The sequence below is a fragment of the Lampetra planeri genome, chromosome 2 (genome assembly GCF_965212315.1).
Source record: "Lampetra planeri chromosome 2, kcLamPlan1.2.h2, whole genome shotgun sequence".
Classification (NCBI taxonomy): Eukaryota; Metazoa; Chordata; class Hyperoartia; order Petromyzontiformes; family Petromyzontidae; genus Lampetra; species Lampetra planeri.
This window is the reverse complement of record NC_136108.1, coordinates 12,684,309-12,707,465: the sequence shown is the minus strand read 5'-3', so window position 1 is coordinate 12,707,465 and position 23,157 is coordinate 12,684,309. Positions and strand designations below refer to the sequence as shown.

General features: G+C 45.2%; 1 protein-coding gene across 1 annotated transcript in view; it reads left to right on the top strand.

Annotated features, from left to right (window-relative positions):
• Positions 1–6,827, top strand: part of LOC144728360 (sodium channel protein type 2 subunit alpha-like) — an 82,153-nt gene extending 75,326 nt beyond the window's left edge. Inside the window, exons 26-27 of the mRNA XM_078607744.1 lie at positions 1,038–1,308; positions 3,981–6,827. Coding sequence (XP_078463870.1) covers positions 1,038–1,308; positions 3,981–5,203 — 1,494 coding nt within the window. The 3' untranslated portion in view covers positions 5,204–6,827. The remainder of the gene's footprint in view (positions 1–1,037; positions 1,309–3,980) is intronic.
• Positions 6,828–23,157: the final 16,330 nt, after the last annotated feature.

Genomic DNA, 23,157 nt, shown 5'->3' with positions numbered 1-23,157 from the left:
GTCAATGTCTATGAGAGAATTGAAATGGCAAATATTCACCCGGTGGGCTTTCTGGATTCTGAGGTGGGACCCAGTTAATAGGCCATGCCCCACTTTGGCTGCCACTATTTAACATGAATACAATAAGCTTGAATGTTCACGCCAAGGAATCAATTATCAGAGCATGATAATTATCAGAGCATCTTTGTTTGCATGTTCACCACAAGTATGTGTGGTTAATACAGACTTGATTCCTTGCAAAATGTTTATATTTGGTGTTTGAACATCTTAACACCTGTTCTATTGCCAGAAAGGGTAAAATCTATTCTTATTTTTTCATAGTATGTAATCTGTTGCATTTTTTTCACGTATAAATCTGATAAATGTAATGTTTAAATAATTGGATTAAATCAATATATATATCTCACGGCAACTTTTCTCACTTTAAACGATACGCTGGATGTGCAACACAATCAAAATTATGATATAAAGAGAGACAAGTGAGAACAGGTTGGAGTGCTTTTGGAAAAGTGAACTTAAAAATGAAATCTATCATACCACTATGCCTTAAGAAGAAACGTTTTAAATCGGTCTATATTACATGCTTTACCATATGGAACAGAAACATAGAAAATTGCCATAAAAACATGGAACAGCTAAAAATGCCCACCAAGAAGCATGGAGAGATGCATGCTTGCAATTACACTGAGCGACAAAACGAAGAACACATTGATCAGAAAACATATGTAAGTTAGACACCCTATTGACTGCTCGGGAAAATACGTGGCCTTGGGCAGGACACATCGTTAGAAGGGCTGATGGCCAGTGGCCAAAGATGCAAGGATGACATGGCAGCTCAAGTATAAAATGTTGCCAAGAGGACGTGCTCGGTGGTAATGGAACCATGAATCAGCTCATGTGGACTGTGGCATCGTATGACTGGGGAGTGGTGACAACATTACGAGGCCTTCATTCAACAGTTATCGACAACGGCTGATGATGATGATGACAATCCATACTCTCTTTTGTGATAAGCACTCCTATGTTTCATTGTGCAGAACAAACTCCAGGGAATGGTCTTCGACTTTGTGACGAAGCAAGTATTTGACATCCTCATCATGATCCTCATCTGCCTGAACATGGTGACCATGATGGTGGAAACCGACAACCAGAGCATCGAGATGGAGAATATCCTCTTCAGTGTCAACCTCGTCTTCATCGTCGTCTTCACAGGGGAGTGCGTGCTCAAGATGCTCGCTCTTCGGCAGTACTACTTCACTATCGGATGGAACATCTTCGACTTTGTGGTTGTCATCCTCTCCATAGTCGGTATGTAGTTGTGTGCGTGTGCGTGCGTACGGGCGCGCTCAGGCTGCAAAATTATCCCACGCTGCACTCGCTTTTGCTGCGACCGCTGTCGTTACATTTGGGCAAGGCCCTCAAATATTTCCACACCTGGCACACCACATCCAGTATATGCCTCTTGTTATGGCAGTGTATGTATGTTGAACTTCTTTTGCACCTTATGTAGCCAACTGGGCTAATCGGAGGAACGGAGGAAGGACAACAAACTAAGCACAAAGAGCAGTTCTAAAGAAGTGGCTACGAGTCAAGTGCCCTACTCCAGTCTTACCAGTTACCCGGAAACGATTAATTGAATGCCCTACATGTAATAACAGAATGCAGTTGTTGAATAGCGTGCGTGAAGTTTGCTCATTTATGATTAATGCAAATGACAACGTTACATTTAGGCCAAGAGAGCAACTGAAATGGTACGAGGCAGAAAACAGCAACAATGCAAACGAGGCGGCCAAAAAAACTACACAAAGAACGAATATTCTATTAAAAGTTTGATCCCAAATTGTGACAAATCACCAAATCGCTAGGGATGGGGAATCATTACATACCTACTACATATCATGGCTCACCAGCATTAAAGAACATGCATCGCAGGAGCAGTGTGAATGTATCATCAGTGGTTGTACCATTTGTGTTGTTTTCATTTATGATTGCACTGCGGATTCCCTCACCTTCTTTACGTGTAGGCCTCAAGACCTCCTCAGCCTTTCGTTATCACTGCGAAAAACTTGCTCATTTCCACCACCCCTTTCCCTGGTGTGCATCACCCTTCTTTCTATTCTCTCTTTATATTTCACCCCTTGAATCTATTTCACTGGTCAACAAAAAAAACAAAATAATTTCTGGCCTGCACTTTTGCAGCTGTTTTAGACTAATTGCAGGGTGCTGATTCCAAATCTGATCTCAGATTTGCTCTATCACATCTCATTTTATGCTATCGGCATACCCCATTTTCATTGATTTTACCCGAAATTAACTCTGTCAGTTATGATTGCAAGTTGTTGCGAGTCAGTGACTGCTTTAGTGTTAAAATATGGTGCTGTATTTTTAGGATAGTATGTTATAATATCCTTTTATGTAGATATCCACATTTATTTAATATTTTTCTTCTGAAGTTTTTATTGAAAATGCAATATTTGATATCTCAAAAACCTGATGTGATATCTCAAAAACCTGATGCCAGATTTGGAATCAGCACCCCAAAATTACCTTAAAACCGTTGGAATACCTTATGCCAGAAAAGTGTGTTGACCAGTGAATTTTCTTTTCTTCCCTCGTCATTTCTTTGCAGACCATACCCAGATATCCTTCTCCTTCCCTTAATTTACTCCCGTGACTTGTCCTCTCCTCCTGTCTGATGGCCATCAAATCCTGGATGGCGCTTCACTCCCTCTCTCTCTCAATCTCTCCGAAACATCAATCATTTTATCCCAACCATCTCTTTCCCTCCTCTCTCTCTCCCCCACTCCTGTTTCCTCTACCCTCAACCTTGATGTCACCTTTGACCCTTCCCTCACGTTTTCCACCCACATCTCCACTCCTACTACTTGCAGCTGCTGCTTCCATCTGTTCAACATCAGGAAAATCTGCCCTCTCAGTTCAATGTCTGCCACTAATCTCCTGGTTCATTCCCTGATCTTTACCCACCTGCACTACTGTAATTCTCCTCTTCTTGGTCTCCCTACCTCTGCTCTCAGTCCCCTCCAACAAATTAAAAATGCTTCTGTACGAGTTACTTTCGATGTCACCTTTAATTCTCACGCTTCGCCTTTCGTCCTTCACCTTCACTTGCTTCACATTTACTACCGCTGTCTTTACCTGACGCTCATCTTTAAATCTCTTCACGGCCTTAACCCCACCTTATTGTGCCTCTCTAATCTCCTTCCATGTGCCCCTCTCATCCTCTCCGTTTCCAATCTTCTCCCTATCTCTCTCTCTCTCTCTGTCCCTCCTCCTCGTGCCAAATCCCGTTTCGGTCATTCTCCCTCCTTTCACCCCTCCACTGGAATAAAGTTCCCTTTTAACAGTAAGCAGTCCCCCTCTTTAACCTCCTTCCATTCCTCACTTAAAGCTCACCTCTATTGCCCATTCTCTTCCTCATCTGTCCCCTTGCTACTCCACTCCTTCCTGTCCCTCCTCATCCTTTTCGCGATCCCTGAGTACCCGAAATCGCCGTCACTCATTCCTCAATCCTTGTACGCCCATGTCAACTACATCATCCCATTCCTCCCAGTCTGTCATCGTTTTGCAAGCTATGTCGAGCGCCCTGAGTGAAGGTGCTCTATAAATATAAATTAGATTCGATTTCAAATCCAAATTGTATTCGTGTAATGCAGTTTCAACTCACTGCTTTCATTTAGGAATTTGAGAGAGCCCATTCATATTGCGATTTAGGTGATCATAAAATGAATAATTTCACTGTACTTATTATTTTCTTTATTTTAATTGCAGAAAAATTTCACCAGCACACATTATAGCCCACTGTTGCGAATTATACCATGGGGGCTTTCGTATCCACTTTAAATGCTGACCACTCAGCTGTCTATCTGCCTCGTAATTATGTAAATGCAATGCCTAGCATTAATATTAAACCGGTGACTTTTATGAACACACGTGATCTTTGTGTTGTGCGTGCAATGCAGGCATCATGCTGGCAGATATGATCCAGAAATATTTTGTGTCGCCAACACTTTTCCGAGTTATCCGCTTAGCCCGGATTGGACGAATCCTACGTCTCATCCGAGGTGCCAAGGGAATCCGTACGCTGCTCTTTGCCCTCATGATGTCCCTCCCCGCCCTCTTCAACATTGGCCTCTTGCTATTTCTCGTCATGTTCATCTACTCTATCTTCGGCATGTCCAACTTCGCCTATGTGAAAAAGGAGTCCGGCATTGACGACATGTTTAACTTTGAGACATTTGGCAACAGCATGATCTGCCTATTTCAAATCACCACTTCAGCTGGCTGGGATGGTCTCCTCGCCCCGATCCTGAACAGCGGTGTCCCGGACTGTGACCCTGAAATTGAGCACCCAGGCAGCCTGGTTAAGGGCGACTGTGGGAACCCCATGGTCGGGATTATATTTTTCGTCAGCTACATCATCATCTCTTTCCTGGTTGTGGTCAACATGTACATCGCCATCATCCTCGAGAACTTCAGCGTTGCCACGGAGGAGAGTTCAGAGCCATTGAGCGAAGATGACTTCGAGATGTTCTATGAAATCTGGGAGAAGTTCGACCCAGATGCCACCCAGTTCATCGCCTGGGAGAGGTTGCCAGACTTTGCCGATGCCTTAGAGGAGCCGCTCAGAGTTCCCAAACCAAACAAGATCAAGCTGATTGCGATGGATCTGCCCATGGTGATTAACGATAGGATCCACTGCCTGGACATCTTGTTCGCGTTCACGAAACGTGTGCTGGGTGAGGGCGCCGGCATGGATGCGCTCAAGACCCAGATGGAGGACCGCTTCATGGCGGCCAACCCCTCCAAGACTTCGTACGAGCCCATCACCACCACACTGCGGCGCAAGCAGGAGGAGGTGGCTGTGCGCGTGATACAGCGCGCATACAGGCGCCACATCTTGCACCGGTCCCTCAAGCAGGCTTCCTACATCTACCGGCACCGAAAGAGCGACGGAAACATCCTGGAGGAGGAAGCGCCCGAGAAGGACGGGCTCATCGCAAGGAACATGCACGCCAACTTCTCCACCGACTGCGAGAACGGTGACTCCTCCACCATTACTCCCCCGCCTTCATTTGAAAGCTTGGAAATAATGGATAACACAAACAAGCACGGTGGATACAACGATGAGGACCCCAAGGAGAGGGACATCGAAGGGAAGGACATTCGTGAATCGATAGTATAGTGAACTTAATCGGTCACCCAAGCAGCTAGTGAAGGTTTACACCGTCGGGATCCTACGCTCGTGAACTGAAGGTTTAACGTGTACTTCGTGCATCATAGACACACTGCAGAACAAATGCCAAACAGACCTGTCGGGGCACGGGTCGAGCAGACCCCATGACAGACATCCCGCCTCAACACGGAGGAACTAGTGGTGGTGAAACAGCCCGTCAAGACTGCCGCCGGGAGAGGAGGCCCAACCCAGCAGTGCCGTGGTGCTCCCTGGAAGGACACACGTCCACGAGATGGAGGGAGGGGAGCCCCTCAGCCTGTATTCATTCTGATGAAGGAAAGTGAATGCATACATCATCAAATGCATTTCTGCGGAAAGAAATACACGATGCGTTTATTGTCACCAACATTGTAGTTCATTCATCAGAACTTTAGCACGAACAAACGCAAGCATGCTAAAGTAATGTTGTGTACACTGCAATGTTCCTGTTTGGTTTTATGTTTTCAGGTTAAACTTGACTTTATGTTATCAAGTGTTGGTGTTTACGTTATAAACGTATTTAAGTTGCACTTTCAAATCCAGCTTCTTAGTTCCGTGTATATTTTTTATTTATTGTCACCAATTGGGCTGGGTGATGGGAATTCCATTTCGGTTCCTCGAAGCGGTTTGAGTGTCTTTACTGCATCGGTATGTGACGATTTACGGAAGTCTTGCCGGTTCACTATCTGCCGTACGAACGGAACGTGGGAGAGAAGCCACAAAGCTGAATTCACAAACACACACAGCAGTGCTCCTGAAAAGTGCTTTGCCTTTGACTCCCCAGCCCCACACGTCGTGTGAGATGCAGTAGTTGTGTTTAGAGGTACCGTGAGTTTTGCATGTTGCAAAGGCCTTGAGCTGTTAGTTCACCTTAAGCAGTTCTGCATTGAGAAAAACAAAAAAAGCTTGAATGTGCACGGCTGTGAAGTGCAGCTCAGTGCCGTGCTTGTCGGTGTGCTGTTTCTCTGCACACGTACCCCGTCCGCTGCCGCTGTCTCAATAGGAACCTTTTTTTTTTCAGTTTCAGGAAATCGGAAGCTTCCCCCCCTCCCCCCTCCTTGCGAAGTGTCAACCATCAAGCGACGCTATTGTGCAAATATTTTGGTTTATTATTTTGTATAAAAATGCAATGGTTCGTATACTCCATCAGTCATCGGCATGTCATGATCAGGCAGTGAGATTTTTGTGCTCTGTCACAGCTGTTCTCAGTGGGTTATTAAAAAAAATTAAAGATTAAAAAAGGTGAATTTTGTTATGGTATATTTCCATTTCGATGTTTCAATAGGTGCGACCTACTTTTGATGCATGCTTTCGCTGATGTATCTATTTTTTGCACATTGAAGCCATACGTTATTGACAGCCGAGCAATGTGCATTTTACGTGCACACGCCAATTCTGCGGAATATTGACAGAACACGTGTCATTATTTTACACTGGTTTAGTAAAATTGTACATTTTTATCTACAGTTTTATTTTATGCATAGGTCTTTTTACCAGTACATTATAAATAATGTAAAATATAATTTTAAATGTGTCAGCATTTAATTTGTAAATACAGAAGCATATCTATTAAAGCTATTGGAACGCTCCATCAATATGTCTCGATGTTCTAATGTGTATGGCCTTTAAAAAAACGTTGGATTTTTTAATAATGCAAAAGTTATGCTCGTGAGAAGCGGTTCTCTGAGGACAATTGTGTTCCACCGCCGTACGATGAACATTTTTCGCCGCTTTTCGTTTGAGCTCTGCTGCTAAACCTGTGATGTGCAGTCAACCCAGGGTGCGTACGCAAGCAGGGCCAGCATGCGCCTGGGCTGGGCTGCCAAGTTCGGCTTGGATCTCAGATGTGTTCAGTGTGGAGATATAAAACAAAAACATGTTTCATAAATTTTACCTGATAATTGTTGATGTGTTTGTGATCTGCATGCAGAGCTATACCTTTCTACAATGGCAGTTACAGTTCATCTCCCACCGATGCAAAATTTATATATTTTATTTTACGACACCAAAGAGATGATCACTGTAGGCCTCCACCACATGTGAACTGCTCACCCGGCCAGCGTGGGCCCCTGGAGGGCCACTACGGACGCTGCTTTTTGTATTGGTAAGCAGCTCCATGCAGTGAGATACCGTTAAGCAACATTCCACGTTCAAAACGCCAGCACGCTGCCGTTCACTCCCTTGTGAGTTTATGGAGGAGCACCCTGAAGCATGTGCTTACTTTAGATTGCATTTGGTCCCTGTCAGTGGAATATCGAATTTTTACTTCCGGCCCAGGAGCACCAAAGGAGACGAGCACCATCCAGCCTTCAATTGAGGATGAGGATGCATTTTTTGACATTTATTTTTTAAATGACAGCAGGGATGGATTTTACATCTTGTAGTGCATTACATCATGCACAGATGTTAGTCTATTTTAATATTTTTGTTTTCACGTGAGGGTAACCCTAAAAAAGATCAATATGTAAATCATTGTGCTTCATGTCCAGTGGGATCGGAATGATGAACACCCCAGATACTAAAGTGCACCCGTTGATGATTCCGGAGAGAGCGAGACGTGCCATAAATCCCTGCAAGGCTAAGCACGTGTCATCGTCAGTCACATGAGAACTCCACACGTTATTAAGGCACAAACGCATTGGTCACGAGAACCACCATGCGTGCTGCACAGGCACCGTGGCCAGGACGCCACAGTGTAGGAACCGAGGGGAGGCGTTCAGGGCAATTTCACATCTACTATGTCGGCTCCTGCCACAAACGCAGCACGCAAAGCTTCCCTGCCAGGCTATCACTCTGTCCTCCCTCCTGCCCTGCCCTCCCACCTCCTCTCGCACCCCCTGGGACATGTTAATGCTGGCTGGCACTTCCTTACATGAAGTCAAAAAGCACGGTGTGGTAATGTTACTAAGTGCACAAGATTTAGGCCCCATTACCCTTGTACGTGAGCCAATGAAGGGATGTGAATGTGACCTTGATTTTTGGAAAACAGCAGCCCTTTGGGAAGATACCCACGCGGTAACGTGATACGTAGTCAAACACTCTCGAAACATTTTTGGATTACCATCCTGGCATAGTCACTAATCAAAAAATACCAGCCCACGTCAATGCAATTCCATCCACCCAAGCTCCAGTATAGCCCACTCGTTGATCGAATCGTCATGCCGTGCACAAATGCAACACACTGCGCCTTGCCAGGTTTTGTCATCTTCTAACGAGGTTCCAAGGTGGCTGGCTATAGACTGAAATCCAGAGCTAATAAGGCTGCAGAAAACGAAAGCACACTGCAGCTGCAGCAGCAGCAAGCTTCCAAGGAGCGCGCTGTCAGTCGACAAGACCGCCAGTCCAGCGGGAAGGCTTACGGGTGTGTTGACGCTTTATCCTGGAGGAAAAGAAAAACAAGTAGCTGGGCTCGGGCTTGTAGAAACATAGAATTAGGAGTATGTTTTTGGCTGCCTCTCACGGCTAAAGGCTGCACAGTGATCGAGTCACGCATGAGTTGTTAGTCAAGGGTTGAAGCTGCCCTCCTAAGCACGCATTCCAGACATAGAGTAGTAATGACGCAACACAGCATTATAGCTACTTGGTTGTGATGGTGTTGTTTATGGGGATAAATTAAGATGTTTTAAAGCAACGTGAACAGCTCACGGTCCTTGCTTGCACTGCTGGTGAATGTCTCACGAAGTTTTGTAGAAGCACATTGACGACACTTTACTGGGCTCAGCCAAAATGCGGTATTAACGAAAAGCTTAAATACAGATACATTATATACCAATTGATTTATAATCTCACACACACACAAGTGTATAATTCTGACCTCGTGCTGCTTAATAACAGTACTTGTTATTTTAATTGCATTATCGACAGCTTCTACTGTATTTTAATGACTAAAAGACATTTAAAATAGGCGTGATAAATGCAGAATTTATAGATGTTGCACATGTATGTTTTTTATTACAAATAAAAATTTATTATGGTAAGGTCTATGGTACTGTACACATAATTTCCATTAACAAATTTATACATTTTTGTTAATATATCAACCCAAAAAAACCTAAAAAGCTATGTCAATTGCCCAAATGTATATTAAATATATATTTCCATCGGTACACGAAATACCGTTGAATGTTCTGACTGAAATAAGCGTCCACAAATCCACAGTAATGTACCACACGTACACATATACGAGAGAGTTTGGCGGATGCTGTTTAATCTCAATGGGGCTTTGGTCAAAACACACACGGACAAGACAACTCCCCACCCCCTTCCCCTGTGTGCCCGGTCTAGCATCGAGGTTGCAGCAATGCCTCCCATTTCCATGCTAATTGCATTCAAGGCGCTGTTCTGCTGCTGCTTCTTCCTCGCTCCTGGCCACCGCACGGCCTTGTGAGACACCAGCACGGGTAATACAGAGGGCCGGAGCTCAGCTGCTGGATTTCGATTTTCCATGTGTTAAATTCGTTTCGATACCCCCATTCAAATGGACGCAGTGTGACGGAACAAGAGCACCCAAAATTAGGCGCCTTTTACGGATCGAGCGCGTGCTGCCTGAATCATTCTCGAAGCGGACTTTGCGAACATCCCGACACATTTCTCAGGCGCACGCGTGTGGCACACGTGTGATGATACATGGCAAATGGTATCTCCACCATGCGCTCATGATATCTCATTTCCAAGCGGGGTCATGACATTGTTGGGTGTACAGTGCGTAATTGCGGCCAATGCCCACCCCCTCCAGCCAGCCTTCTGACTGTCATCCCTGTCCTCCATTAGCTTCCTATTTAAATCAGCAGCTGGCTTCTGTGCGCTCTCCATCACTATTTGTAACACTCGCCCCCCCGTCAAGATATTAATGCACATGGTATGCACAATTAAACCACAGCCGGTCCTGTCCCCGTCGCTGTTATGCGATCCCGCAGAGAAGCCCGCAGTGCGTGCGGGAGGAGTTGCTCATCACGCTGCGCGGGGTGGCACCGGGGTCTGGGTCACTGGCAGTGGATTGCGGTGCCCAGCATCCGATCTGCATGCGTCGTATTCCCATTTTAAAACAAGGCTCCCCCGGACCCCGAGGCTCAAGGCGCTGTGTTTGACATTACGGGAGGGTCCACATGAGAGCCCTGATAGAGAGCCCTCAACGGATGGAGGATACCGCCGGCACAATGAACGTGTCGGAGAAACACCCATTGATTGGACACGGTGCAGCGACAGGCCATGTTGAAGTCGACAACACAAACAACAACAAAAATCACCACGTTCGTCATTGACGCTGCCTTGTGAAACACAACAGGCACTTCTTTGGAGCAGAGACAGGGCACGGAGGGTTCGACCGATTTTATTCTCGGAGGTGGGACTTTACAAGCAATATTTATTTATACTGGAAGAATCCGATGGTCTAAAAAGCTCTTTTTTCACAGATGTGACAGGGGGTGGGGGGGGCTGAGAAAAATAGGAAAATGTAATATTGTTCTTTGGGTCTTTCGGTAAAACCACGTAGATAGAAAAATGATAAATGAAATAAAATTATAGCATTATTTCCTTATTTTTCTATTTAATATTTATCTAAATTAATCAAATAATATTATATTATTTTATTACATTTTATTATTTTTCTATCTACGTGGCTTTACCGAAAGACCCAAACAATATGAATTCCTGTAGTCACGAAAGCATTAAGTCAAAATTGTAACAATGTTTACAATTCCACCATTGAACTCGAAAAAGAGCATTGGACATTGGTGAATAAGAGATACTGTACATGTATACATTGTTATGTTCGTAAAATTATCACGTTTGATTGTTTAAGGGGCACCTTAAATAAGTGACCAGTGCAGCGCACATTTAATTTTAATTAATCTGTTTTCTTCCTCAAGTCATATCTGACTGCATAGCAAAAGCATTCAGATAGCTGTGAATCTGAAACGAACCTGTGCTACCCCAATTAGGCGCCTCTTGTATAATTAATGTGCAGCCCGTGTGGTGTAAGCTTTGATGTGAATACTGTGTCCACTGTGCCTAACAGGCCATTAGGGAGCTCTCAACAAACAGCACCATACCCGGCATGCTGACATGGACCTGCAGAGCAGCGCTTTGGATGTGGGTGCAGGAGAATTGTGCAAAAATCACCGGGTGTCGTGACACTCATAGCCAACCTGGCTATGATATTGCCAATTCTGCCTACGGAAGTATTGGCTATCGCACCTCTGATTAGCACGGCTGGCTACGTACGGTGCGGCAGAAGTTCAACATACATACGAACAGATACCAAGCCGAAGTGTTATCGCTTCATATGCACGATCTTCCTCTGTGCTCCTGTTTACTCCCATGCGCGCGATAATATACATTGCTTTAGTTTTGTCTGGCAAGCTGGCCGCAGAAGTGTGTGCATGTGCACACAATTACATATACACATACACGCACAAGGGATTATAATGTAAGAATGTGTAGCCGTACGAAAGAACTGCTCACAAAGGGTCATGAGTTTGCGCTGAGTCGAATCAGTGTGGCTGGCGTGAGCAGGACCTCCTCCCATGTACGCGTCGTGTGCCTCGGATAAAGATGTCACAAAGGGGGGTGAATATCATCGCCCTTGCACATCTCACCGATAGCAGCTGTGGACCTTCTCTAGAACTCTTACTACGAGCGCAGAGGTGACACGCCAATAGTGTTATGAACGATCATTTACAGCCCTCTGTCAATCCACCGTTGGATGACGGCTTCCCCATGCCAAGGTCAGCGCGGGTTGTATGAATGTTATTTTGCATCGGTGCCCACATCAACTCCTCTCGTTCGGTCCGTCTACAACCAAGGCGCTGGTGATAAGGCAAATAATTTACGACAGTGAGTGAATCTGTCACTGAAGGCATTATACGGGCAGTTACCAAAGGATGATAGGTATCACGGTGATATTAAATGAGTTCCACTGCAATCATAAAAATAATGTAATAGCGTGCGTTATCTGGAATGATTACTGCATTTTGAAGCTCATCCAAGCCACAAAGTCCTGCCACATGGCTCCCGGTTTTAGGTTTCACTGTGTGACCACGGGGCATTTCAAGTCCTTTATTTGACAGCGGATTTTATTATACAAACACGCGACAATTAAATAATGTGAGATATGTACAACGGGAAGAAAGACATGCAACGTTTTTATTTTTACGGAAGCAGAGAAGAAATATATGGTTTGTCAAATACGTTCTTTTAAAGATACAGTAATGTTATCTCTAAACTTCCCAAGAGTAGGTGGTGCAGTTGCAATTCCAAAATTTCAATGTTTTTAAATCGGGCCCTCCATTAGTACAGTATAGACAAAACATTTTCTCCGGTCGAAAATCTATTTAAAAAAAAAATTTGGGTCGCAAGTCGAGGTGGGGGGTGGAAATCCCCCCCCCATCACTCCCTGCTCTCTTGGTTCTGCCACTGATACCATTGCTCATGTGGATTACAGTACACTGTATATGTATGTCACGTGTGTACTCCGTGTCTATATTCACATATAAAGGTGCTTACTGCTACGATAATCATGCATGTGTATGTGAAAAAAGGTGATGTTTTACACGATAATATTTCAAACATAATTCATTGCTTTGTCCGAATAACACCATAGTTGCTACAAAGGGCCTTTTGGTCAATGCTTCAAATTAAAAAGCGTGTTCACCTGAACAGCATCTTCTCTTTAAAGTACAAGTCGAATGAGAGTCTCTGTACAGACTAGAAAATCTAATTATCACTTTCCAAAACAATACATTTATTTATTTTTCTCAGCAACAAAACCCTATTAGAAGTATTGCTATTTAGAAGTATATTTATATATATATATTACTATTGTTTAATGACCAGAGCAGCAACACAATAAGTTTCATATATATCATGACACCGACTGAACGTCTGTGAAAAAGAGCTTTATCGCTCATCGGATCCCTCCAGTGTGAATACATATTCTGATTCTGATGCATATGCAAGTCATACACTCCACCCACTTGTAATATTTAGTTTTACTAATGAATGCATAGCGGCTGAAGTTATCAATACGTTTTCACAAGTATATAATATAATCAATGGTAACCGATCATATAGATCCTGGTGCATGCTACTGGACATTCTAAACAAGAGGAAAAATAAATATTGGAGGGGCAGAAAAATGCAACAACAATAAACGTCAATTATTCAAGATAGATTGAAGTCAGATCTAGATTTTTTAAAATTTAAATGAGGTGCACAATAGCAGGATGGAGTTTTTTGTTGTTTAAACTGAATTTGACAATGACAAGCAGGAAATAAATATTCTTTAATAGGATATATTTAAATCATTGCATGTTGCCGATTATAAAGAAGTACAGTGACCATGAAAATGGAACAAAAGCTGAATAGGGCACAAAAAAATAATTGCAAGTTGCTTTCAATTACAGAGACACAAAGAGGAGCACGATACATTGCTAGAATGGCTGATGACGGACAAGACTAATGACTAAATGGCAGCCAAAGGAGAGAATGCACCTTAATGGACAACCACCGTGGAAATGGAGTGAAGAGATATCAGCTCATATGCAGGAGACGAAACATGGCATTGCAGAACCGTGAGGGATAGCAACAGCGTGGGGAGTCCTTTACCCAGCAGTGGATAGCAAGTGGCTGCCCCTCATCCTGATCATGATATGGAGCTACCCATGACAGCTACATTTGGCTCAACATAGCTGCTTCAAATCATATTCTCGTGTTTCCCACGAAAAGCCAGACATCTATAACTTGAGTTTCGACACAGAGTCAAAGTGTTGCTCTGCTCAAACGAGCACAGTGGTCTTAAACCCGTGGTGGGAATTCATCATTCCTATTGACTTCCTAAGAAAAAAAGGTACATATTTTTTATCAACTCTTGATTAATGATGGGTTGATTCGAGAGTTGAATGGTACACGTGGGCAGGGCGGTGTCCGAGCCACCTGTCGTGCACGTTGAGACCGGTTGTGGATCTGCTGTGTGACAGGTGTATTGGTGCTCCCCCAACAATGCCTTCCGCTCCCAGAGGACCGAGCCCCAGTAAATTTAGAAGCCTTCACTTTGCGGGCACAGCCGCTGTGTCTGCTGCCGCCACTGATGTCAGCTGTCCCATGTGCCACATTTATAACCTGTTTCATTTCTCTATATCGAGCGATCCGATTTCATGTCTTCTTATACATGTATACATTCACGATAAATTCACACTATCATGCTGCCAAAAAAATTATTTTGATTATAAGTTGACCTATAGGATGTTTCCTGTTAAATAGCTGTAATTGGATACTAAATATTGAAAAAAAAATGCAAGCTATATGCAGTGGGATGATGACCTGCAGAGCTCAGTTAACACAGAGGAGTAGGCTTAGGACTTTTACTGGTAGGAACCTCCTGGTTACACCAGCCCACAGGGGATTGTGTCCGTCCGTTCGTCGTGCATCTAAAAATGGGAGGGGTGGGGCTGGGTGGAGAGGGGAAGGTGGGGAGTGGCTGGGTGGGGAGGGAGGGCTGGGTGGTGCTGGGTGGGGTGGAGAGGGTGGGGAGGGGCTGGGTGGGGAGGGTGGGAGGGGCTGGGTGGGGAGGGTGGGGAAGGGCTGGGTGGGGAGGGTGGGCTGGGTGGGAGGGGTGGGGCCGGATGGGGAGAGGCTGGTCACCCCGTGGTGCCCTTATAAAACTCAACGTTTAACCTACTCACGCCGGCTTGTTCTCGTCCTCACAGTCGGCCATATTTGCGGAATGCACCACGCCGCCGTTGACCCTGGCCATTGACCGAGCAATCCAACGTTCCTACCAGCTCCCTCCGCAGGAATGTGTAATGAGGGATAAAATTCGGCAAGCCTTGGGTGGTCTATACATGTGTAATGAGTCCAAATGAGTCGCAGACGTTCCTTTTAGAGAACACATTATTGTAACACCGTAACACAAAGGGGTAACTGCCCCTTTACCAGATACAGCTTAGGGTGGTGGCCACCCAGCTAACTACCCTACACAGAAGAGTTACTGCTATGAAGGGTCAGACCCTCACTCGGGTCTCCGACCACGCGTTTGCCTCGTAGGACAAAGAGCTTCAGCTTGAGACGTAGAGCTTCCCGCTCCCAGATGTTGAGCTTCCAGCTTGTAGAATGCAGCGACCCCGTCCCTCTCAGGGACCCGCCTTATATCCCCCTACGGTCGGGGCCACTCCGCCCTCGGCCCCGCCCACCTTCTCGAGCATTCTCATTCCCTCTCGATCCTTCTCAAGAGCTCTCCCCGGACACGTGATCACCAACTAGCTCCCCCACCTGGGGCCCCTTGTGTGGACTCTCCGGATCACGTGTCTACGGGGTCAACCAGAGTGCCATGACCCGGGGCAACCCTGCCCCTGGGCTGACGCTCACCCACTCCCCCTCGTGGGAGCCCCCACCAATCGCTGTGCGTGGTGCCCGCACTATCCCAGTGCTCACCAAGCCCCGCTAGGGCTGGTGTCACACACAGCCACCCACACGGTGCTGTCCACGATGTAGGAACATCGAACAGCACGGCCCTTCCAGACTGGCACCATACAGAGACATATCCCCGATGTCACTACACATGCATTTATGGAGTTAATATTGTAATTGAGATAAGTAGGGATATAATGATTAATCTCCAAGTGATTTGATAGTAATGAATTATATATTTTTTGTGTAAATATTTCCATTTCGTTTGTATTTTCTCAATTCTTCTGCCTCATTTGTAGAGATGTGTTCGCTCAGTTAGCATAACAATACCATCAGCATATCACCTGTGTATGATTAGCATTAATCTTACATTATTGATTCCACAACAATTCAATGCATTTAACGTAAGATTAAAAAAAAACATTCATAAATGAACCAATTCAGTGTTACGTGTCTAGAGGTTAGCAACACCAAATGCCCAGGGCAAGGCGAAAAAAATGTATCTCCAAATGCATTAGTTCTACGCCATACTGAATGGACATTTTGTATTTGTAGAAGTTTCTAGCTTAAAACATCAGGTAAGTCAGCACCGTTTATATCATAGGCCACTCCCTGCTGATGAGACTCAGTGATACTATTTATTAATTGCTTTGCTTAGACTCTGCTCATCACTTCAATGTAATTTTAGCGATGAAATCGACATTTCCCTGTTTATTTTGGTATATATTCTTATCTGCTATCTTATAAAACGGCTTTAGGCCTGGAATTGTGCTTAATATTTTATATTTGGAACGAGTAGTCGATTGCATAAGTTAATCGACTAAAGATGGTCATCGACTTTTGTTTTGTGATCTGTCGAGATCGGGCACATTCTGGTGACTTGGTCAAGATGCAACTCATCGTATTGAATGTTAAAGTGGGTCTCAGCAGGACACAATACCAGAAGGGATGACGGCCAATGAACAAGACTGGTGCTGGAATGGCAGCCAAACTAAAGGAGATAACCTACCCAAGAGAGGACAACCACTGTGGAGATGGAGCGAAAGGATCAATTAATTCGCAGGATTGTTATGGATTGTGGCATCGCTTTCTCTATGAGGGAAGCTCGTGGCATAAGGAAGCCTTCATCCAGCAGTGGCTCTGCAATTGCTCACGATAATGCTTGGCGAAGATGATCAGTCCACCAAGACGTAACGAATGGTGTGCTCAAGCACCACACGAGTTTAGATTTAAAGCTTTCGTGACTGCAGGGATTCATCTTCTTGGTTCTTTCGGTAAAGTCACGTAGAATGAACACAATAAAATAATAACAAAATAAAACATAACAAATACGTCGTGAGAATTATTTTATCATGTTTTATTTTATTATTTAATTTTTTCCATTCTACGTGACTTTACCGAAAGAACCAAGAAGATGAATCACCGCACGAGTCTTCGTCAGTGCGCGTGGCCCAGCGTTCGGAATGAATCGCCGCGGACCGATGGGTCCCCCCCCCCACCTTGGCGTGCGCGCTCTTGCAAGAGCCCAGTGCTGGGGCGAATGCCTCAGGTCCGCCGCGTGCGCCGCATGTAAACGCGATAAGGGTACGCGCTGCCGCGTCAAGTTGCTATAAATGCACGTGGAGGCATTTCAGGCTCTCTTGCTTGACGGCTGTCGGAAGCGCGACTGGCATTTGCGTGCGCGTGTGTCTCTCTGTGTGTGCGTGTGTTTGTGGGGAGCGGTGGTGCAGCGGTTAGCGCGATGGGCTATGAACCCGGCGACCCGGGTTCGGTTCCTGCTCACGGCCAACACCAGTGACGATTATTTAAACCGGTCCAGGGCCACCCCAAGGCCGACTCAGCCTCAAATGAGTACCCGGTGCGGTGTGTAAACATCGCCACTGGGGATACAAAGGCGGTCGGGCGTGGTCCTGGCCACCACCCCCTCGTGTACCGTTTTGGCCTTAATAGGTGCTCGCTAACAGCACTTGCCCCTACAGTCTGTTAAGGCTATACGGGGGATCTTTGTCTTTTGTGTGTGTTTGTGGGAAACGGTGGTGCAGTGATTTGTTCACCGTGCCACGAACCTGGTGGCCTGAGTTTGATGCCTGGTTACAGAGAACACAAGTGGTGAGTGATTTCAGTCCTAGTCCTCATCACTGTCGACCCAGTATTAAATGAGCAGTACCCTGGTGTGGTGTGTCAATATCAGTACTGGGCACACAAGGGTAGTCGTGCTGGCCACACCATCTCATTGTGCCCGTCCCAGCCTCAATAGGTCGTCGCTAACAGCATTTGTCCCAACAGTTTAACGCGACAGAGCATCCTACCCATTCAACGCTCCATCACCACCCATCCAATACATCCCAACAATACACATTTTTCTACACACATACAGCGCCCGCTGGAATTACGCAGACAAGCACACACACCTTATATAGCCTTAAACAACATCCGTTCTGTACAACCTTAAAACACAAAGCAATATACACGGTATATGCAAAGCAGTCCTACACAACACCACCAGCCCATTCACCCCCTACAACAGCCATCCCACCCCACTGCACATCATTGAGATCATCAAGTACGGGTCACATAACCAATTACAATGCTGTCAAAGGCAAAAAATTGTATTACTATTTATGCTTCCTGTACTATGTTCTTAATTTGGGTTACTGTACGTTTTTTTATATATATATTCAGCACATTTACTGTTCTCATCACATCAAATGAGAAAGATATTGCGTATAGTTTGATCATTTAAAAAAAAAAATGAGTTCCAATATTTATATCAAAAGCGTAATTTATTTCCAAAGTTTTTTTTTTCTTTAAATCATATGCATTGACTTAAATGTAACATTTACCATTTTTTCGAAAATGACAATAATTTGATTGGGTCTGTTACATCCATTTCATACACTGTAGTAGCGGTTTTGTCATCGCTCTTTAGCAATGGGGATTTTTGTTCTTATTTTACACAAAAGGGCCACAATACATCCACTGTAAATTATGTTGCTGCTCTGTAACATACCTGGTCACAAACACATTCAAATCGCACACCTCAAAATTGTGCGTGCAAAAATGACAAAGCAACTCAGCAACACAACAGCAATGACACAACATCAATGACACCACAGCGTAGCAACGGAGCACAACATCACAGCAGCCATGAAACAACAGCACAGCAACGGAGCACACCAGCAATGACACAACATCAATGACACCACAGCAAGGCACAGAGCACAACATCACAGCAGCAATGCCACAACAGCAAGGCAACAGAGAACCACACACAACAGCGTATCTCTGCACAGAGCGGCTTGCGCGCCCTAAAATGGCTGGAGATGTGGCTCCCCACTGGCTACCTCCTTCTCCTGCCCAAGTGCTCCCTCTGGCTGACACTTTAGAGTGCAGCTCCGTATCCCCGTGGTCACCGACGCGTGAGATAACCCCCCCCCCGTCACCTCAACACGCCCTCATGCCCCATCGGCCCTCAGCTCCGACTCTCAACAGCACGGCTCGTCACATTGCACCTTTGCTAATTCCCGGCTGCCAGTGCAAAGCCCCTCTGTGGAGGGAAATGCTTCACCGCGTGGCTGTCTAGCCACGCTAGGAATTAAGCGGTGCCTATCTTTGTTTGGTATTGTCTTTTCGTTGGACAATGCCGAGCCCTCTCTTTTTTTGCTTGCTGTTGAGCACTAAAACTGAAAATGAGCACAGAGGAAAACACTGCCAGGGGTCAAGTTAGGGTCAACGAGAGGACTAGCACCAGTGGCTGGCTGGCTAGTTAGGGGAAGGACTGAACAGTGACGGTTCGTGGCTGCCGATTTAGGTGGCAACAAAGGCCACCTCCGTTGTTTCACTCTCAGGCGATAACACGTGGAGAGGACTCATTTATAACTGGAACACAACGTGTGACGGTCCATTGTCCTGGGTTCCCATCTTACAGTTCCCATCAGAAGATGCACGGGCTGCGTGTTCCCGTCTGGTTGAGAAATCGGTGGTGATGATGATGATGATGATAAAGCCACACCAGCCCATTTCAGTTTCTCAACGAACTCTATCTGAACAGCCACTGTCAGCGCGTTGTTCTAGTTACTCGATGAATCCAACTGCACTCATTACCTGAGTCTGAAAAACCCGAGAAGGACGTTATTGCCTCCTCAACTTGTAGCCACGAATTGCCTAACGTTTGGTTGGATAGAATGGTTTGAGTTAGGGTTAGTGAGGGGGCTTGTGCCAGCAGTTGGTTGATTTGCCACTCCTCACCATTGCAACTTGTGACCGCCTTGAGTCTTTCTCTTCTCGGTTGTTTGCAGTGCCAATTTTCTGATGTTTTGCAAGCAATTGAAGAAGTGCATCTGTTGATAAATATTCTTGCTTCTTTCGGTAAAGTCACGTAAATAGAAAATTAAATTAAAATTACAAAGAAATTAACATAAATGTTAATGAGGTTATGTGCGAAAATATGTATTTCCATTTCACTCGCAGTTCCATCTGACTGTATGCCCACTGGGCCACTGGGCATACAGTGTTAAGATCCTTGACTCAGGGAAAATGCAATCTCATCTGGTAATGGAAACTAAACATGTAGTAATAATAAGACCTTCCACAACGATACAATGTTATATTCCAAGAGTTAATACCAGTTTTGGGAAATAAATGATTCCCATTTATCAGACCACTCTTATGTAATAACTCTGCATCCCAATTACGCACAAAAGCCTCCCCTCCGAAGCTGATTTTGATTCTAAACGATTCGCTCTTCTCTCTTCCATGGCAACTGATGAGGCTCGATAAAAACCTCTACCACTCCTTCCTTTCTCTGACCATTGCCATCGCTTGTTTAAATTCAGTGTGGATGGTGAAGTGGAGGGGGGTGGATGGGAGGGGTTTCATTACTGGTTCACATGTTAATTTCCACTCATGTTAGCTGTGGGCTAACATGAATGGAAATTAATATGGCACACTTAATAGTGAAGTGTGCCATCTACTGTGCCACCGATCCACTGTGCCACACACATTTATACTTCATGTAATCAACTACAATGATTAATTGTGCCACCATCGGGCTCTAGTAATGTCACTGTTTTGAAGAAGCATTCAAATGTATGGGGAGTGACGTGAAAGTGATATCATGAGAGCACTATAATGGCATGCTTCACTCTAACCTTAAAGTCGTTTTTTTTTCATGAACAAAGATTCAGAATCGTGTGAGCTAGTAGGTAAGAGCTCCTATTTGGGTCTTGTCTTAATTTAAGTGGAAGCGTTTAGTCGATAGCCACGGCTTACTTTCATCCAGATTCGTCCAGGTCAGCGACCTGCAATATTTCCACACCCAGCACACCACATTCAGTATACAACTACGAGTCACGAGCCTACTTCAGTCTACCAGCTGCACGGAAATCGAGCCTTATTGGAGCAAAGGTTTAGACTAAAAGTAGAGACTCATTCATCTCAGGCAATGTGGGACCAAATGTCCAGTTCCATTATTAGGTGTTGCCGTCATTATATCCCATGGGATCACAGCAGACAGAATCATTCACTCGTCAGTACACACCTGTAGCGGCCAAACATAGCTAGTTTTGGATGCTATAAACATAAATAAATTTTCATTGGCTGTAGATCATGATTACAGAAATCATGCCACTCAGGTTATAGGCCTACTACATACTTGGCAACCCAACTGATTTAAGTGGCATCTCAATTTCACAGCAAGAAAATGGGTAGAATTTAATTTCCACATCTTTTTTATGAAGCCGCATGATAAGCTTTGAAAATCGGTATGCAGTAAAATTATTTAAACACCGTCAGCCTCAAAATTACATTTGCAGGTTTGGCAACTATGTGACTACATTCCACTCAAGCTCAAAGGATAATTTTGAAATTGATTCAATAAAAATCAAACCGAGAAGAGAGGGCACTTTGAACACCAGGAAAGTTGCCAAAACTGAAAAAGACACGCATTAAAATGGGGAGGAGGGGCAAACAGTCTTTCAGCAAAACACACGAGCCAACCACGCGTCAGCCATGCCCCGAACCAGCGACCAGGAGTCAACCAGCTACTAGTACTTGTGTAATAATCCTTCAGGAGACGGCTTCGGAATCGGTCCTTTTTATTTTCACTTCACGATACACCTTGCTCACTCACTCTCCGTTGCTGGCAGACAACGGAGAGAGGACAGACCACTCACTAAGTCCCCGCCGCGCACGTGGCAACCCCCGGCCCAGTCCGCGCGTGACCCTGCTCTCCTCCTGCTCCAGTCTGCTCCCGATCGTTCTCCTCCCCTCGCTCTTAACACCTTCGTCACGTGGTTCCCCCAGCCAATCATCCATAGACAGCTCCGACCATTCTCGATGGTTCCCTGTCAATCCCGGGACCACGCCCCTCATCCGGCTCCCCATTAGCTGGGGCCCCGAATGGCTAAGCCCATCCCCCTGATGGCCTGTCATGATGACGCATGGGCCATGGTCCCTATCTCAACCCTTATTGGCTACAAGCAGGACCGGCAAGCCAATCCCCACGTGAACCCTCTGTGGCTGTTATTACACTTGTACTACATTGACCACACTCTCTCTTGCGTATGGTAATATGTTCAGGAGCGAAATTCTAATGTTGGAGTCGGTTAGCCACGAGAAGGCTGCAGGGTAGACTCCGTGTAGCTTTGCTATTTCACTGCTAAAGGCGCATAGACCACAGTGGTTTATGATATGGTCATCAGTTTTGGTTGCATGGCCACAAGCCCACAATCGCACTGACCCTACGTATGTATGTATGTTTGTTGAACTTCTTTCGCACCGTACGTAGCCAACCGTGATAATCGTAGGTGAAGGACTAAATATAAAAAGCAGTTCTAAATAATGCATTTTCAATATAGATTTAAAAGTGTATAGCTCCAGTGGCTTCCCAATATCGGAAAGGCGTTCCAAACGGCCACATAAACACATCTGAAAGCGCGCGATGCAGTAACCGCCTTTGTTCGATGGTTAACTAAACCCAAACTCTAACCAACCAAAAGTTATCACAATTCCACCGGATTAACCTCAACTCTGGTCATTCACCCTTTCACCGTTTGATTATCAGATTCGGTGATGACCGCAAGTCTGTGGGTACTTGGGCGATGTCTGCAAATACACCACCCACAGAATGTGATCGTAATCGTAAACGCTAATTGTGTTGCTGGAATGCGCTTTAAGCATGAAGTGTTGGTGCCTTCCGTGCGTGACATTGTGATCAATGATTCATTCCGCCTAAAAGCCCCATGCAATATTAATGCTGGACAGGGTGGGGGTCCACAATAGAGTGGCTTATACTTGGCATGAGATAGTATAGTGCGGGGGTGGAGGGGAATGGTATCTCCGCGTGTAAAATGTTAGCGATTGTTTACCCCAATACCTCCACTCTCTACGTCAGCCGAGGCGACACATGGCCCTGGAGGTAGAATGTAATAACCAACAGGATATGAGAACAAGTGGCACATTTTTTTGACAATAGCCCTTATCACAATCGGCTGTATCACAATACGTCAAACAGCATAGGA